This window comes from Purpureocillium lilacinum (assembly GCF_023168085.1).
Source record: "Purpureocillium lilacinum CBS 284.36 DNA, scaffold_1, whole genome shotgun sequence".
In the NCBI taxonomy this organism is placed as follows: domain Eukaryota; kingdom Fungi; phylum Ascomycota; class Sordariomycetes; order Hypocreales; family Ophiocordycipitaceae; genus Purpureocillium; species Purpureocillium lilacinum.
The window spans coordinates 4,498,423-4,515,811 of record NW_027072111.1 but is presented as its reverse complement, the minus strand read 5'-3'; the positions used below and the strand labels follow the sequence as shown (position 1 = coordinate 4,515,811).

The 17,389-nt window shown below is 57.0% G+C and overlaps 2 protein-coding genes across 2 annotated transcripts; both read right to left on the bottom strand.

Annotated features, from left to right (window-relative positions):
• Positions 1-149: 149 nt before the first annotated feature.
• PLICBS_001065 (uncharacterized protein) lies at positions 150-1,240 on the bottom strand (the record flags this gene model as incomplete). The annotated part of the gene is made up of 4 exons (XM_018317862.2): positions 150-374; positions 430-832; positions 914-1,130; positions 1,210-1,240. The coding sequence occupies 4 exons, from the start codon at positions 1,238-1,240 to the stop codon at positions 150-152; spliced, it is 876 nt and encodes a 291-aa protein (XP_018183387.1).
• Positions 1,241-3,817: 2,577 nt separating this feature from the next.
• Positions 3,818-4,258, bottom strand: PLICBS_001064 (dynein heavy chain cytoplasmic; the record flags this gene model as incomplete). Its single annotated transcript, XM_018317864.2, has 1 exon — positions 3,818-4,258. A coding segment is annotated over one exon (441 nt), but the record flags the coding sequence as incomplete, so codon positions are not given.
• Positions 4,259-17,389: the final 13,131 nt, after the last annotated feature.

The following is a 17,389-nucleotide window of genomic DNA, read 5'->3' as shown; positions in this document are numbered from 1 at the left end:
CTTTGTAGTAAAGTGAAATAGAGTCTCCGTCTGGCAGCGAATGACAGTCGCTGGTGGGGGCGGAGGCGGACTTGGGGTGACACAGCGTGCCGTATTGGGGCGCTACCGAAGCTTCGAGGCGGCGAGCGCAAAACTGGCGTGCGAGCACACTACTCGTTGAGCAGGGGAGCGCGCTCCTGGTCGGCCGGCTCAGCTCGTCGCCACCTGATCTCTCGTCCAGTCCAAGCGGGCACGGCCACGACGACTGTCATGATGAACAGAAGGGCCATGATGATGAAGGCAAAGATCCACTGGAGGGCGATGATCTTGCGCGTGAATTGGGCGACACCAATGGCGGCAGCGAGCATACTGAGGGCGAATCCCATGGTGTAGTCCTGCGTAAAGTCAGCAAACTGTGTTTCACGCTTCGGCTAGCGTCCAGAGGCATACCTTGTAGATGATGATGAAGAACATTCCGTAGACGAGAATGGACCAGATGAAGATGTTGCCAAAGATGCGAGCCACGAGGCTATGCTGGTGCGGCACCATGATGGCTCCGTTCCAGTAGATGGCGACAAAGGTCCAGGCGAGGGGCCCCGAGACGGTGGGCGCATGGATGAAGCGCGGGTACGTGTGGTGGCGGAAGTAGAGCGACGACAGATTGATGAAGTTGAGAATGAGTAGCAGCTCAGCCCAGTGGAAGTGCGAGCGGACAAAGAGCATGACGAAGCCAAAGTGGAAGAGGTTGTTCAGGATGAAGTGGCTTCCGACGCTGGCGGCGGCATTGACCGTGTCGGCGTTGCGGGAGAAGAGGTGGGTGATGTAGCCAAACTGGAGGACGAACAGGCCGACCCTAAAAGATTTAAGTATTAGAAGGAGTTGCGGATTAACACACGGCAGGAGAAGCCGGGTAGAGGGTAAGGGAAATCAGTACCAGTAAACGTCGCCAAGAATGTGATTCATGGTAAAGGCGCTGGGGTAGAGGTAGTTCTGGTCCCAGATTCGCTTGCGGATGGTGAAGCCATCGTGGGGTTTGTGGATGGTGTAGTAGACGGAGACGACGACGGACAAGAGCCAGGTGAGGAGAGTGAGGATCTTGTAGGTGGTGATGGACCCCGACGTGTGCGACTCGCGCTTGGTGAAGGGGTTCCCTGGGATAGCAAGTTAGCACTTGGAACAGGCCGACCAGACGGATATCGTTTGCCGTGGTCGCTTGCACCCGGGGGGAACGGGGGGACTTGCAGGCATTCCAGTTGGCCATGGCGGCGGCGGGTGCTGCGACGCAGCGGGTTCGCAGCGGCGCACGGGTATAAGTGGGAGAATCGGCGGGGCGAGGCGAAGCGCAGCGAGGAGCACGGGGGAATGAGGTTCGAAGCTGCTACTTCTGAATCCGAGGAGAAAGTTGCAAAAGAGGCAGCGGGCGAGCAAGTCGGTGGTGGAACGAGGACGGGAGCCGGGCAGTTGCCAGGGCACGGGGGAATGTAAAGGCTTATAACGGGAGGCAGCTGCGGGGAAGGCGGGAGGGATGAGCTCACTCTGCCTTTTTGGTAGGGACTACGTTTTACGACATGGAGCACAGGCTTGGAGCACTAACAAGACAGGTCCGGGGGTGCAACTGCGAGAGGCAAGGTACGGAGTACAACGATACTACCTAGCGAGGTACCTTGCTGGTTGCTTAAACAAGAAACGGTGAAGGGCTCTCGTCCGTCCTGACAGGCGGCGGGCGGCTTGGCCTGTCATCAACGGCAGCTCTAGCGGCCGCCGCTGCCATGCTTTGCCCACTTGGGTTCCTCCCATCGATCGCGGCAGGTGCAGGCAGGTACTGCGTACTTGGGACGACGCGTCGCCGCAGGCGCCTTGAGTGGTATGGCAGTAGAAAGCTCGCTTACCTAGTTGCTGGCAAGCAGAATAGACAAGCGTCACAGTGGACGACGGCAGTAGAGTGCAAGTATACCTACCTTGTAGCTGCTCCAGCAAGGACCGCGGTACCTACGAGCAGGGTCAGCCTAGAACCGAAAAGTGCGACCCTGCCTGCCCGTGCTTTTGCCCATGGTCCATGGAGCAAGCAAGCAAGCTCGATCCCGCCGGCCTCATCGGCCATCATCACGTCACGCATCGCCGCTCCACCGCCGCGGGTGCCAATCACTGCGCGCGCCAGCGGCAGCGCCTGCGACAAACTGGGCGGCGCAGGTGACCTCGGGGGTGTTAAGGGGTGGCCACCACTACCACCACCACCACCACCACCACCACCCACACACACACGCGCACGAACCCCATCATCACCCATGCACCACCCATCGCGCGTCGCCTTGAGCTCTGGCGGCTCTTGGGTCCTCGCCCCCCCTGAGGTTCGCTGGCTTGGCTAGGTGTGTGTCTGGATGTCTCACCAGGAGCCCGAGGGTGGTGATGGTTCGGCGGGAAGAAGAAGGATGAGGGGGCCCGAGGCAGTCTCAAAGCATGGAGCCGGAGAAGGGGGGAGGGGAAACAGACAGCTTCACTGCCGGCCGGCCGCGACGCGCAAGCCTTTGCCCGCCCCGTGTAACCTGCAGCGAGCAAATACGTACGGGCACATTCTTCGCGCGTTGCATGACGATGCGCTCGTACTTACGAGAACCTGTTTGTACTTGCGTACAATACACCTGTAGCGATGATGCGCCTCGTACCGCAGTATCCATGGATACCTAGTAGTTACCGCCGTAGCGTATTAGCGGCCGGGTCCACTGCAGCGCGCCCGTTTCAGCGGGTACCCATCCCGCCGCTCCAGGACCTTGTTCTCCGGGGCGGCACCTCATGCGAGCGAATCGATCCCATCTGGCACGTAGGTACATAGCTCCATCCACGCATCGAATCCTCAGGTTTTGACGCCGCGACCGGCCGCTCGCTGCTGAGTGGCTCGCCTGCAAGAAACCCGCCCACTGCCCTTGGTCTGGATTCTGTCTGATCCCCCCTGCTCCCGCCTCACTGATGGGCAGTCGAGGCAGTCCCCAGCGCCCTATTGGCCTTTGTGCCCACTGCCTGTCGTCAGCCTCTCTGACTTACATGTCAGTACTTTCGTACATGACATCTCGCCCCGACGTCCCGACATCGCCATGCTCGTCGCCGCCGCCGCTGCCCCAGTCCTCGAATCGACAAAAAAAAAAATCGCATCCGCTCATTCTGACCTCGACAACGGCAGCCCAAGAAAGTCGACGCCACCGACGCACCCCAGCTCGCGCCGCACCGCGCCCACCCCGCCGCCACCTACATTGTAACCCACAACACGCATGGCCTGCCACACCACTACCTGCTCATCATGCATGCCTCGTCACCACCACCATCACTTCGCCGTTCACTGCTATTTACTGCCCCTCCTCGCCTCAGCTGCTCGGGGAAGCATGCAGGCGGTGTATCCATGCTAGTTTGACACAAACGATGGCTCCCTCTCCGCGACGTTGGACCAACCTGTCTTCCTCCCACCTGGCGTCCGACCACACCATCGCCGACCAACCGGGCACCATTGCGGGAGGCCATCCGAAGCCGCTGCTACCCATGATACTAAACTCGACTCGCGCCTTTCCACTTTGGTCGTCTTCCCGCTCGTCCATTGTAAATGCCTTATGAGCACCCTCTCGCCACGTATCACGCGTGCCTTCATACGCAAACGTAAATCAAACTGTCAAAGTCTCTTACTCAACAACAATAACAAGAGGAGATTCTCTGTACAGCCAACTCGTGTCCGGGTATCTCTGCAATCCCCTTTCTACCATGAAAGAACCACACCGGGGCGCCGCCATGTAATAGCATCAGTCGAGCAAAGTACAGCAAACAGAAGAAAAGAAGAGAGTGTGCCTCAACGGCCTCACGAATCCGTCACCAGCTGCTCTCCTTGGTCGAGCAGCTCCGTCACCCTGCCTAGGTCTGCGACCAGGTTCTCTCCGAGACCTACCAACAAGAGCTTCTCCGCGTTGGCCGGCAGCCCGAGGTATGTTGGCGGCTCGCGCTCTGGCAGCCTGTGAATCCATCCCATGAAGTCCGGCAGGCTCGTGCCCGAGGGCACGAGCAGCCCTCCGTCCGGTCCGTCGACGAGCTTGTGGTCCACGTCATATGCTGCCGGTGTCAGGAAAGAGGCCACCAACTGGCCGAGAAGCTTGAAGTCGCCCTCGTCATCTATCTTGCCGCCATATGTCTCCGTCACTAGGTATCGAATCATGTCCCACGGGATGTTTTGCGGCGCAATGTTGGTTCGGTTGCCAGCGACGCCCTCCAACCACGTGTCGACGATGAATGCAGAGCATTCGTACTAAAGACCGTTAGCAAGCTATCTCCCTATCACGCGCAGTGGTACTTACATCGCTGTCGTTGAACTCCCAGAAGCCCTTCCAACCAAGGTTCGGCGCATACCGAAGCCGCTCTTGTGCCACTGCATGCAAGAACGAGATGAGCAGGTAGAGTCTTGTCCTCTCCACGGGGCTCTTGGTCGCCCGTGTCGATAGTGACGAAAGCGAGTCCTTCATGTTCGCCCTCACACCGGCGGGTTGCTCATACATGAGCACGCGAGAGGCTCGAATCAGGTTGACGGGGATCTTGGGGCTCGATTCCATCGACAAGAAGAGGCGGAAGTCCTTTTGCGGGTTGAGCGCCTCCATTCGCTTCTCCAGGCTCTGGAGCCACGTAGGTGCGAGATGAACGTTCTTGACAAGTACCCATGAGCCCGTCTGAGCTGCGTTGCTGATGGCCTTGTCCGCGCTGGCCAAGCCTTCGTTGGAACCCATGGCAATGTTGGTGCACTTGACGTTCATCCTCTCCACGAGGTTGTCCACCTTGTAGCTTGCGTCGAATCCAGGACTGGACACCAGAGCAATTGGCAGCCTGGCCGAGACTTGAGTGACTGTTGCCCCGAGGTCCTCGACGTAGTCGAAGATGTCGCTGCCAAACACCTGGCCGACGAAGCGCTCAGCCGCCGGCACGAAACGGTCCATGCGGAACAGCTTCACGAGCAGGAGCGACAGCAGCGCTTGGTCAACAGGCCCGGTGTTTTCGTCCCAAATTCGGGGCACAGCCGCCTCGGCGAGCTCCTCAGCGAGGAACCTGTCCCAGTCACCACTTGATATGCCGTCCAGCTTCTCCTTGAGCACGCCGAGCTTCCTAGCCTGCATGAATGCCTCGTCTCTGAGCTCAGGGTTGGACGACAAGTCTTTGCCTTGGACCCGGCGGTCGAGGATGATATCAATAAGCGACTTGTCCATCTTGTACGGCGAGGCCTGCGCAAGCAGCATGCCCAAGGTGATGCGGTCTTTCTGCAGTAGACCAAGTGCCGTTCGCTTGAATGTGTTTACAAACAAGTCCTTGACGATGATATCGCGGCGCGCATTGTGATCGGTCTCGCCGGCCAGATGCTGGTTGCCGTGCAGCACCATTTGAAAAATGTCCAGGAAGTACTGCAGCGAGAACTGGTAGAAGTGGTTGAGGAAGTGCAACTGGTCCAAGACGGCGAACACGGCGCTGCAGGAGCTGGCGATGACGCCGTACTGCTGGGTAATCTCCTCGACTTCGGCCATGACACCCTCGGTGTTGCTCATCTTGGCCGAGATCTCAGCGGCCTCCGTCTTGAGCGTCTCGAGCGTTTCGATAACGTTGTCGTCGTCGAGGATGTTGCCGCGAGACTCGTTGAGAGCCTGCAGGAGCTGCTTTTCGAGCTGGCGCAGGTGGACCTTGAACTCTCCCTGGAGCTTGATGAGGTTGGTGCGACGCTCGTCGACATCCGGTCGCTCCGACTTGAGTACGTCGTTGAGAGATTGTGTTTGCAGACTGCTCTTGGTGACCGTAAAGTTGACAAAGGTGGTTCGGCTGCAAATATCGGGAGCAAACTGCGCGGAGGGGTCTCGTGTTGACAGGTAGAGCTTGAACGACGGCGAAAAGTCAATCTCTTGCTTGCCGAGCTGGATCAGGACGCGGCCGCCGGTTCTCTGGTACTCCTTGTTCAAGACGTGGTTGAGAATGGGGTCTAGATGCTCGGCGTCTTGTATCAAAATGGGATTGCCGAAACGCAGAGAGCTCTCGAGCTGCTTAGTAAAAGTATCGTCCAAGAAGCTCGTAACAGTGAGGCGTCTGTCCTTGCACTCTTTCTGAAGGAATTCGGTAACCCTTCCTGATGGGTCGATGATGAGAGGGTATCGGTTGAACCGCTTGAGAATGATGGCATTCTCCGTGCACAAGTCGTCGACGGGCAGCGTGTTTTCTTGCCAGCTGAGCCGCTCGTCTGCGCTCGACAGGTACTCGGTGACGGGGTTCGGAGATTTGTACTGGATGCCAGATAGGTGAAGCTGGTGGCACCAGTCGTCCATCATGCTCTTTCGGAAGGTCTGGTCGTAGAGACCGCTGTATGCCAAGAACGCGGCAGCAACCAGGACGTCGCCTACGAGAGTGCTGATCTGCGTCTCAAAAGACTTGCTCCCCTCTTCCCAACGTGTCCTCTCCGATGACAGGCTGTCGAGGAGCCTGACGCTTCGGTCGACCTTGAACTGAACCTTGGACATCTCGGCCTTGATGGCTTGGGTCTCGCTGATGAGCGCGGCGTATTCCGTCTTGTATGTGTTGATGCTGGCCTCCAGTTCGGCAATGTTGCTCTCCACCGCCTTGGCCTCGGCCTTTGTCTGCAGGGCCTGCTCCTCAAGCTGCGTCACCTCTTCCTTGAGCGGCCCGACCCGATCCAGAATGTCCGAGTAGTTGACCTGAGCCGCGACCCATTGCACGAGAGGACCGCAAGCCTTGGAAGCTCTGTTGACCTTCTCAAAGGTGAATTCTGGGTTGGACAGGAATTCGTTGCGCATCTTGATCCTCAACGGCCTGGTCATCTGCTTGGCATTGTCAAACATGATAATGCTCGCAATGAAGTCATCCCTTCGCACGACCGCCTGGACCGCTTTCCAGTCGTTGATTCGGTGTCCGAGGAGTGTGCAGACTGCGTCGAGAGCAAGTCGTACGCCCTGCGGGGGGTTGCCCATGGACCGGACTTCGGTGAGATGTTGTCGCTTGATGTTGCTGACGCTGGCCTTGGCCTCCTCGACGGCGGGCTCGGCCTTGGCGAGATCCTCCAAAACTACCTTCTTCCGCATTGCCACTTCTGCTTCTTGCTTCTCCAGCGCTGCTTGAATCTCCAGCGAGGTATTCTTTCTCTGCTCCGCCTCGCGCTGGTCTGCAACCATGCGCTGCAGCTTCTCGTTGGCCTCGGCATCCTTCTGCTCCAGCTGGGTCTTCTTCTCTGCGAGGCTGGCGCGCAGATCACGGACCTTGTCCACCGTGTCCCTGAGCTTCTCGAGACCGACGTTCAGGTGACGCTGCTGTTCTTCCAAGTCCTCACGCTTCTCATTGTACAACTTGACATACTGGCCAACGAAATCCAGGAAGTGACGAGGCGTCAAGAAAGTCACCTTCTTCTGCTGTTGGTATAGCTTCCTGTTGTATCGCTGAAGCGAGTAGTGGATGTAGACCATAGAGTTGATGACAGCCTCACGATGAGACGGTGGAAGGTTGAGCCCGCGGAAGGCCACAGGAATCGTATCGGGAGACTGCCAGTTGCTCCTGTCCAGATCGACAGAGTGAGTCAGCTCGTGGCCAACCTGGAACAGAGCCTGATCCGACCAGTCGCCAAACCAGTTGAGCACGCATCGGTTGAACAAGGCAGGACTGGTCGCGGCCTTGGACGACAAACCACCCTCTGGTGGGTTCATCGTAAAGACGACGTGCAAGTTGTTGACAATCTGTTGAGTGAACCACTTGTACAGCTCCTCCGGAGAGTCAAGGTGCAGATTTTGACGCTGAGCACCTTCCTTGCACGCCGTCATCAAGGCAGCGTAGTCGTCTCCCTCGAAGAGACCAGGAACCTCAGCGTTGGCGAGAAGCGTATTCATTCGCTCGAGGAATCCAGAGTCCAACACGTTTGCCTCGTCCATGATGAAGCAGATCTTCTCGCCCTTGCAGCCACAGCGACGGAGGACATCGCGCAGATCTTCGTCAAAGTCTTCTCCAGAATACTTGCCATGAACCTTGATCTGGAAGACCTTGAGGCCGTTCATCCAAGCAACAAATCGCGAGAGCGTTGTTTTGCCACTCCCGCTGACACCAATCAGGATCAGATGTCCCTGTGGCTGCCTGAAGACACGGTCGATGCGAAGCACATGCTCCAGGACATCGTTGAAGAGGATAAGTGGCACATCAACTTCTTCCTCGCAGAATGTTTTGAGTCGTGCTTTGACAAACTCGCGGAGCTGCTCCCGGTCGACGGGGACGTAATTCTTGGACAGCCAGTTGGAGAAGAGAATAGGGCCGCCGAGAGCCTTGTCTTCTTCAATAGTAGGGAAGAACCCAAGCGCAATGCGCCTGACCGCCTCATCGGTCCACCTTCGCTCGTCCTCTGCCACCAAACGATCCTGGAAGAGACGCAGTGCTTCGTGCGCCCAGATGCGGATCAAGCCTTCGAGTGACAGGCTTTCCAGCGGCTTGATGGCCTCGTACACGCCTCGAACCCAGCGCGTGAGCTCACGGGGACTGTATACATAGTGCGGCTGGATCTTTGGTGTGAACCTTTGTTGAGACTCGAGATAGAACCGCACCATGGCATGCGTGAGAGGTTCCGCGTATCCACGCAGGGCAGGGATGATCTTGAGCACGGCCGAGTTGAAGGTGCCGTAAATCTGGTTGAGAGACAGTTCTCCTGGATAGTCCACCATGATAAGAGGTGCATGGCGCAAGAATCTCGCTCCAAGCGGAGTACGGCCAGCGTCCGTCGGCGGGTTGCAGGCGCCGACAAACTGGATCCGGTCGAGCGTGACCCACGACTTGTCAGATGTACGCCAGAAACCGTTGTGTTCCACGAGCTGGCGCAGGAAAGAGATGGCCCGCTGTGTCCCATAGTTGTCTGGTGCCGGCAAGTTGATTTCGTCGCAGAAGATGACGAGCCATCGACCAATTTGTGTTGGTGAGAGCATGACACCGTTGAGAGTCTTCTTGTATTCGCAGTACTGCTCAAACGTCTTGATCAAGAGGTCCGGCGTGGTTGCGCTAGAAAAGTTGAGGCCAACGACTTCCATGTTTGGAAGCTTGCGAAGAGCACTGAACAGCGTCATCGTTTTGCCTGATCCGGGAGGGCCGCAAAGCAGAAGAGGCTTGTGCTCGGCCAACCATGAGTAGAGAACGTCTTCGTGTCGAACAGTATCCAGCGTCGGGATGACGACATCGGTCTGGATGATGGAGTGCGTGTTGACCTCGATAGTTGGCACTTGGTTCTGCCACGACGTCCACTCTGCTTTCGGTAGGCTCACATCAAAATCGATGAGTGAGCTCGTGCCGTCCAAAGGCGGTGATCCGAAGCTGGCAAGGGCGCAGACATCGTCGCCAAAGGCTTTCCGGTCAGTGAGAGGGCAGTCTCCGGTCAATGCCCAGACAAGGGCGAGGAGCAGCTTCTTGGGGATGAAGGCCTCGACCTGCTCCGGGTCCAAGGGAAAGTCGGAGTGCTGGCCATTGTACTCGATGACATCGCGGACCGCCTTGTTCAGCAACGAAAATAGCGTTGTGAGGACACGGGCGACGGTAAACTCCATGATATGGTTGTACCCCTGGGCGCGTTCAAGCACCTGGAAGATGAAGTCGTCCGAGGTTAGGTAAGCCCTGAGCAATTCTGCGACCTGCCCTTGAACGACCAAGTTCTTGGCGGGCGTTTGGCCTGTGGCAACGCTGTCTTCATCCAAGTCTTCAAACGGAACGCTACTCAGAGTCTCGAGATAGTTGTCGACCATCATTCCAGGTGTAACAGTGTCCTCGCTGAACCACACCATGCCGCATCGACTAACAGTAGCGAGGGTGGCGTACTTCAACGTCTCCACCTCGAACATGATGCGAACGTTTGGCGGTAAATTCAAACGCTCACCGTTGGGGAGCGTGAGCAGCTTGTTGTCGTCGAGCACCGAGTTCAAGTTTTCAACCCACTCGGGATCGACATCGCCGTCGAAGACGATCCAGTGCCGCTTCGAGTCTTCGCCACGCAGGTTGTCGACAATCTTGCGCAGAATGCTCGTGAAGAGACCGTCGGTCCACTCGCGCGTGGTCGAGTCCAAGTTTCCGTACAGGGCCTCCTTTGACATGACCTTGGAGTCAATGACGTGAGAAACGCCTTCGACACCTTCCACCTTTTGAAGTGCGTCCAAAAGAAGGCGCCACGCTGCAGATTTCCCGCTACCGGAGTTACCAACCATCATGACACCGTGATGAATCTTCTGGATTTGGTACAGCTGCAACACCTTGGTCATCCACGTATCGGTGACAACGAGATGACGCTCCGCAGCAAGGCCGCGGATGGCCTCTTCGAGCGCTTGGAGATTTGCCGGCACATATTCAATGCCAGGGAAGCATTGGCCCTCAATTGTAGTCATGATCTCGACGTCGGACTTGATGAGCTTTGGAGCGATTGTCTCACGAATGCTCTGAACAATAATCTCTGGCTCGACGACCTCTTCGACGCCTAGATTGCCGTCATTGAGACGAGCACGTTTGAGACCACCAGAACTGACCAAGACGCTCTTCAGGGCACGCAGGCCGAAGTCGTAGTGTGCTTGCTTCGAAAGCTGGCCAGAGCATTGGTCGAAGAATGGCACGGTCTGTTTGGAAAGCTGCTTTGCCTGGTTGAAACCCTGAGAGTAGAGCATGACTTCCGCGATGAGCTCCTTGTCGGGCTTCGACATGGCAACGCTGCGGAAGAGCTTCTTGAGATTGTCTGGCAAGTTCGAGCGGCCTGCATAGCCAGGGTTCATGGTTATGAAGATGCCGGTGTTTTCGTTGACGCTGAGCTGGCGGCCGACCAGCTCAATCTGAGCCTTGTCCTCCTCGGCACTCTGCTTGAGACCGAGCTGAATGTTCTGGATCTGCTGCGACACGGCGGACAGGATTCTCTCCTCGAGACGATTGAACTCGTCGAAGCAACCCCACGCGCCGACCTGACAGATACCAAGGAAAATGCGACCCATGGCCTGGAAGTCAAAGGTGTCATCGCAGCAAAAGACCAGCGTAAACCTTCCAAGCTGGACACCCAACGCCTTGACCGACTCCGTCTTGCCGGTACCAGCAGGGCCGTATGGCGAACCACCCAGACGCTGGCACAGTGCTTGCGTGAGAGTGAGGAAGCAACGGTCGGTCAGAGGTGTGCGGACGAGGCGATCTGGAACACCCAAGTACTCGAAGCCGTAGTTGAGCTTGGCGTTGGCCATGCGAACATGGAGACGGTCGAGGAAGTTGCCCTCGGGCGTGTAGACATAGCGCATCTGCAGTTGCCAGAGGTAATGACCGGCGGAGTTTGCGCCAGCCTTGATGAGCTTCTCGATGGCGTCGCGCTGATGGACACACTCGGTGATAAGCTGCTCGCACTTCTTGCGAAGGGTGACTTCCAGCTCGCCCAAAACGGTGTCGGCGAGCACACGCAAAACCTGGACCTCTCGCTCGAAGAGCGTTTGCAAGGTCTGGCCACCAGCGCCAAGAGACTTTTCCACGGCTGTGGTCCAGACGACTTGGGTAGCCAGGACAACAATCTGGCTAGGGAACTGCTCCATGAACGCGTTCAGGGCCTCGATCTCTATGGTCTCCGATTCGAAGATTGGTGTGTACTGGTCCACGGCTTCAGCCAGGAGCTCGGCGAGCGTGGACTTCATGCCGTTCTCGAGGAGAGCGAGCCAGTCATTGATTCGCGGGGTCTTTGCCAGGGAAATTTCCTTCTTCAGCTTGACGATCTCGCCTTCCTTCGACGTGAACCCTGAGATGATGGCTTCATCGTCCATCACGAGACCGGACAAACCAGCAAACATCTTCTTGAAGTGCTTGGCGATGCGCAAAGTGTCGTTGCTGTTGCCGATCATTTCCAGCAGATCTTCGTCGCCGACAAAGTAGAAGCGAGGGAACGACACTCGCTCCTTCTCGAGGTATTCACCCAGAGCCTTCTGGATCTTGTTCAGCATTTCTGCCAAACGCTCCAGTGATTTTTGAGCATTGGGGATGTTGAGCACGTCTAGGACGTAAGGCGTCTTGTTGGCCTTCTTCATGACCGTCAAGAATTCGCTGTTGATGTTCTGGAAACGACCGGACTCAATCGGCAGCAGGTGCTTGATGTCCGCATTGCCTGTGAAGACACCTTCCAGGTAGACCCACTGGCGCTGGACGTCAATCCAGACATCAAACAAGACATGGACACGGTTCAGCTTGTCCTCCCAGGAAACAGCCTCTTCCTCAAACTCTTTGTAGTAGGGGGAATGCTTCATGGCCTGCAGCGAGTTCAGGTTCTCGCTACACTTGGCGAACAAGTCGTCCCACCCGCGGATCAGGCGGCACTTGTTCTGATAGTTGACCATCTCCAGGGCGTAGTTCTGCCAAGTCTCACGAACTTGCTTCAGGAACTCTTCAAGCGCCATCTCGCCTTGCGCTTGGGCGATGATATCCTTGACAATTGCCTCGGTGGCAATGAGGTTGAGGTCCCAGACATCGCCGAGCGTCATAGAACTGGGAGAGAATCGTTTCTGTGGCTTGATCTGCTTGTAAATCTTGTGCCAATGCCGCTCGCGGATGGCGTCCGATTTGAGATCCGAGAGGATGGGGTTGACCTTGAGGAATCCTCGCAGAATGCCCTGGACATGCTCAAAGGCTGCGTACTGTCTCATGCGACTAGGCATCTCTTTCGTGCTCTTGATTAGGTCGTCAACTTTGGACCGGATCTTGCGAGGCTGAACTGCAGTCCAAAGAATGTCGCGCGTCTCGTTAAGGCTAGCCCAAATGGTCGACAGGTTCGACCAGACTGACTGGAAATCTCGGACCTCTTCCAGCGTCGCCTCGAGGGAGCTGTCTTGGCTAGCCGGAAGATCCAGGGCTTCCTTGGCCTTGACTACCTGGAGGAAGTCGTCCTGGAGGCTGGCTATGCGCGACTCGAAGGAGCTCAGCGTGGCAGAAGCCACATCAGGCTGGATGGTCCCAGACACCGGTTTTTCCTCGTTCCATTGGTAGATGATTTCAGCGATACGCTCATTCACCAGCTTGTCCTGCGCCGTGATGTTGGCTCGCATGGCGTCCGACTGCTCCTCCATGACTCTCGACTTCTTCTCCAGAATCTCCTTTAGCGCCTCCCACTGGCTGTCGATCTGCTCGATATGCAGCCAGTCGTTCGGGAAGTGATACCGTTGTCGCACCAGGGTTGACTGTCCTTGGCGAAACATGTCGATTTCGGGTGCCCAAAGCTTGACATTCCGCTTGCAACTCTGCACAGCAGTGATGAATTGAACGGCCTGGGCAGTGGATGAGGTGTCTGAGCTCTGGCCTTCAAGATGCTTCCGGGCCTTCTCAATGTCGGCATTGACGTCTCGCATACGGTTTCCGAGTCGGCTGGCAAACTTGATCAGGATTTCGTGTTGCCACTGGTCGTACTTGGCGTTGACCTTGGTCTGGACCTGATCGTAGTCGATGGTGATGTGGCCAAACGAGCGGCTCACCTCCTGGGTGTCAAAGGTGGTGCGGACTTTGCGGATATCCTGCAGACACTCCAGCCATCGCGGAAGGTGGTCACCAAGCATGTCGTAGACCTGCTCCGACTGAAGATCCCAAAGAGATTGGAACTGAAGCCACTTGTCGACATATGCGCTAATCTCCTGAAGCTTCTTCTCAACGGACACGTAAACGCGATGCAGCATGTTTGCGCATTCGGTAGGCAGATCGGTAAAGCGTGGCTCGTCGTTGGCATTGGCATGTAGGCTCATTTGATACCGAGAAGCCTTGATCTTGCGGAGGTTGCACACAATGCCGAGCCAGTCGTGCAGGTGGAGGAACCAGCTAGCCCTTGCGAATTCCAAGGGCGGATCCAGGTAGATGACCTGGTTTCGCATTGCCAGCTCAAGGACGATACGCTTCATGATTGGAGTGTCCTGTGGGCTGTCCTCTTCTGTGGTCTTCTTCCGGCGCCCATCTTCCGCGGTTTCGTCCTCAAAGGCTGCGATCCAAGCCTGGACAGCGTCGTGCAGCCGGTCCAAGAGGATGGACTGAACCTTTTGGTTCAACCCTGCAACCCAAAAGTCGAGGTTCACGTACTGCTCCAGATTCAGTTGATCCACGGCTGACTGGATGGTGTTGAGGCGTGACGAAAAAGCCGATGCTTCGTAGGGACAGGTGCTGAGCTCCTTCAATGCCTGCTCAACCACGACATGGATGTGAATAAGGGAGACAGCCTTGCTCTGTAGAACCGAGACAGCCGCGGCGAATCCGCGGATGAACATGCCGTGCTTGCTTTCCGTGTTTTTGTTGAGGCCAAAGTCGTTGCCACCAGGGAGAAGCGGTCGGGATTGCCTCGCGTCGGCGTAGAACAGCTCATGGGAGTTGATGAAAGACTCCCAACGAAGCGGCACGCCCTCGCCAATGAGTCTGTACACATCGTTCCGATATCCGTGAAGGAGAATCGATTCTTCGCCCATCTCAGAGATCTGACGCAGAGTTTGAGACAGCGTTCGCACACTCTCCATCAAACTGACCGCGTATGGGTACACTCTCTTGGCGTCCTTTGACACCGTCGTGACTGCGTGAGGGACCGAATATGACTGCCACATCAGGTTTCTTGTCTCCTTGAAGAGTGTGATGATTTGCGGATCAAAGTTGACTGCCAGCTCGAGAATGCCGCCTGCAGACCTTACTCGAGCAATTTCGAAAAGTTGGCCAGAAATGGAAATCTTTCTTCGGCCAACATCCGCCAGCCACGCTTCGTATATCCGTGCCGTGTCGAGCTTGTTCTTGAACAGATCACTCTCTTCCTGCAGCTTGTGGCCTTCGGCATGCAGATGCCAATCCGGACCAAGTACAGCCTCGACCTTGCGCATATACCCATCCAGCTGGAACTGAATCTGGCGGGCCCAGATGATGGCACCCGAGACAGGGGGGAGGTCGCGAAGTTGTGCCATGGCGTGCGCCTCGGAATGTCCATACTGCTGCTTGAAGCGCTCGTGCAAGCCGTTGATTGCCTGCTTGACGTGGTCCATCAACTGGTTTTGATACTCCTGGATGGCTCCGCGAATCTTTGGCCGCACGAAGAGTGCGTTGAACTTGGAGAAGACGCGGAACATCTCGTTGGCTGTCTTGGCCGTCGCCAAGCGGTCTCGCAGTCGGGCAATGATGGAGTTTTCTACACGCGTCGTGCGCTCGTTGTAGAGATTCTCGGCGCGAACCCATCGTTCTTTGCCTTGGTCGGTGACGTCGAGCAAGTCGACGTTTTGCAGGGCCTCCCAAGCCTGCTTGACCTCCTCTACCGCATCGACATCGCCCATCTCCTCCATGACGACTCCATTGCTGCTGGTCGTTTCGGTCACGCCAGGGATTGTGGCTTTAGGGCCCAACACGTTGACGATGGTTCGCTGGAGCTGCTCGTGGTTGTCGCGGAAGGTTCCGACGTACTTGATACGCGACTCGAGCTCAGAATGCTTCTTGTTGATCTTGATCGGGATGAACTTTTCGTTTCTGCGTCGGGTGACCTCACGAGCGACGTTGGTGAACTCCTTGACGTTGTCCTCCCAGGTCCTGAAGATGCCGTCGCAGGTTCGCATGAGGGCCTGGAACTGCTGGTAATCCAGGTTGACGAGCTCGGTGCCAGGGAGCAGGCGGTGAAGCACATCATCCAGGTCCGCAGAGATGGCTTCGACCAGAGGAAGTGCCCGTCGAATGGGATATGGGCATATCCTCAGCTTCTTGTTCAGGTGGCTGAAAATCTGCGACACAGCCTCTTGGGCTTTGGGGAGCGAAGTCGCTGACAAGAGCTCATCCAGAGGGAAGTCCCGCATGAGCTGATTGTACTTTTGCACCTTCTCCATCGCTTCCTTCAGCCCTGTGTCTGCCGTGAAGCTGACGGTGGCTTGGAATCGCTTGGCGTGCTTGAGTATTTCGAGGGTGAGCAAGACACCCTCGCTCCTCAACTGGCCTTCGATGCCCTCCAGGGCAGACTCCATGGACAACCAAAAGTTGACTTCCTGGCTCGCCGTGCTGAACTCCTGGTTGGCGTTCAGCGACGGGTCCTTGGTCATCTTGGTGACGCCTTGGATCGACTTGATCCACGAGTTCACGTTTGCCTGCAGTCTGTTGAGGAAAGTGCTGTCTTGTAGCAGGTTGGCGGGTATTTCGTCGATCGTGGGACGGGTATGCCGCGACTCGGCATCGTCGAGAACATTTTGAACAATCGAGTGGAACGTGAGGGAGATTTCGGGAATGTCGACGTTTTGCTGGAGGTGAAGGAGACTCAGCTCTAAATCGTTGAGCCTCTTCTTGGTCACTGGGATGCCCGTCTTCGCGTCGACGTCTGCACGGCCCCTGGACCCGTTGGCCAGCTGCTGGCTCTTGGTATTCGCATCGAAGTACGGCACGAGTGCATGGTGAACCTGGGAATGGAGGACCTCCCACGGGGATAGTGAGGCGCCCTGCTCTCCCACGGCGGCATTAAGAGAAGCAGGTCCCGGCAAATTAGTAATGAATATTTGTGAAGTGAGCGGTCGGGTCGGGTCGATGGGCTGCGGCGTCTTCAACAGAACGAGCGAGGCTACCGTCGTAGCTGACGAGGATATCTCGGTCGAGAGCGTGTAGTGAAAGGACGAAGGCACTTCAAGCAGCAGGTCAGCATCGACATGGTCCGCGGCGATGGTCCAAGCCTCGCGCTCACCAGCCGTGTCGGTCCCATTCTCAACAGCCGATGCCGCGGCAATGTCTTTCTGAATATACAGGACGTTCTGGGTATCATTTGCGAAACGAGTGCAACGCGAAACAGTCTCGGCATAGCGACTCTTATGCAGCAGGTTGCCCGGCTGCTCGAGCTCCTCGCGCGTGGCGCCGAGGGCTACCTGGCAAACGGATGCCAGGTGCTCGACCACGCGTTCCGGCTCGATTGTCTGGAAGGGCGCTGGCGTCGCGATGCCGTTGGCTGCCCCAACGCTCGGCGCCGGCGGGGAGGAGACCTCCATATCGGCGTGCGCTGTCATGCGTCGATGTGGGTGTCGGCGTCGACGAGCGGATGCTTAGAGAAGGAGAGGCTCCAAATCACAAGCGAAGGGTCATCTCTGACGGACAGAGGCGGGCGCACGAGGGTCGATGGGAGGGAGTGGGGAGCAAGCTCAGGGGGCGATAAAGGCAGCGATGTGGCTGCGCCAACACGCGACGAGGCGGCGAAAGAGCTCCAGAGGCGTCGGCGAGATGAACAGGCAAGTGCGCTCAGCCTATGGTCGATCGCTGGCGTGCCGGGCTGTGGTGAGTGTCGTCTGCGATGGACGTGTGCGTTGAGGGATGAAATGGTTTGGCTTGGTTTGGCTCCGGCTTATTGCGAGCAATGCAAGAGCCGGTCCTGCAGCGGCCAGGAGTACGCGACTTTGGCGACTTTGGCGACCCA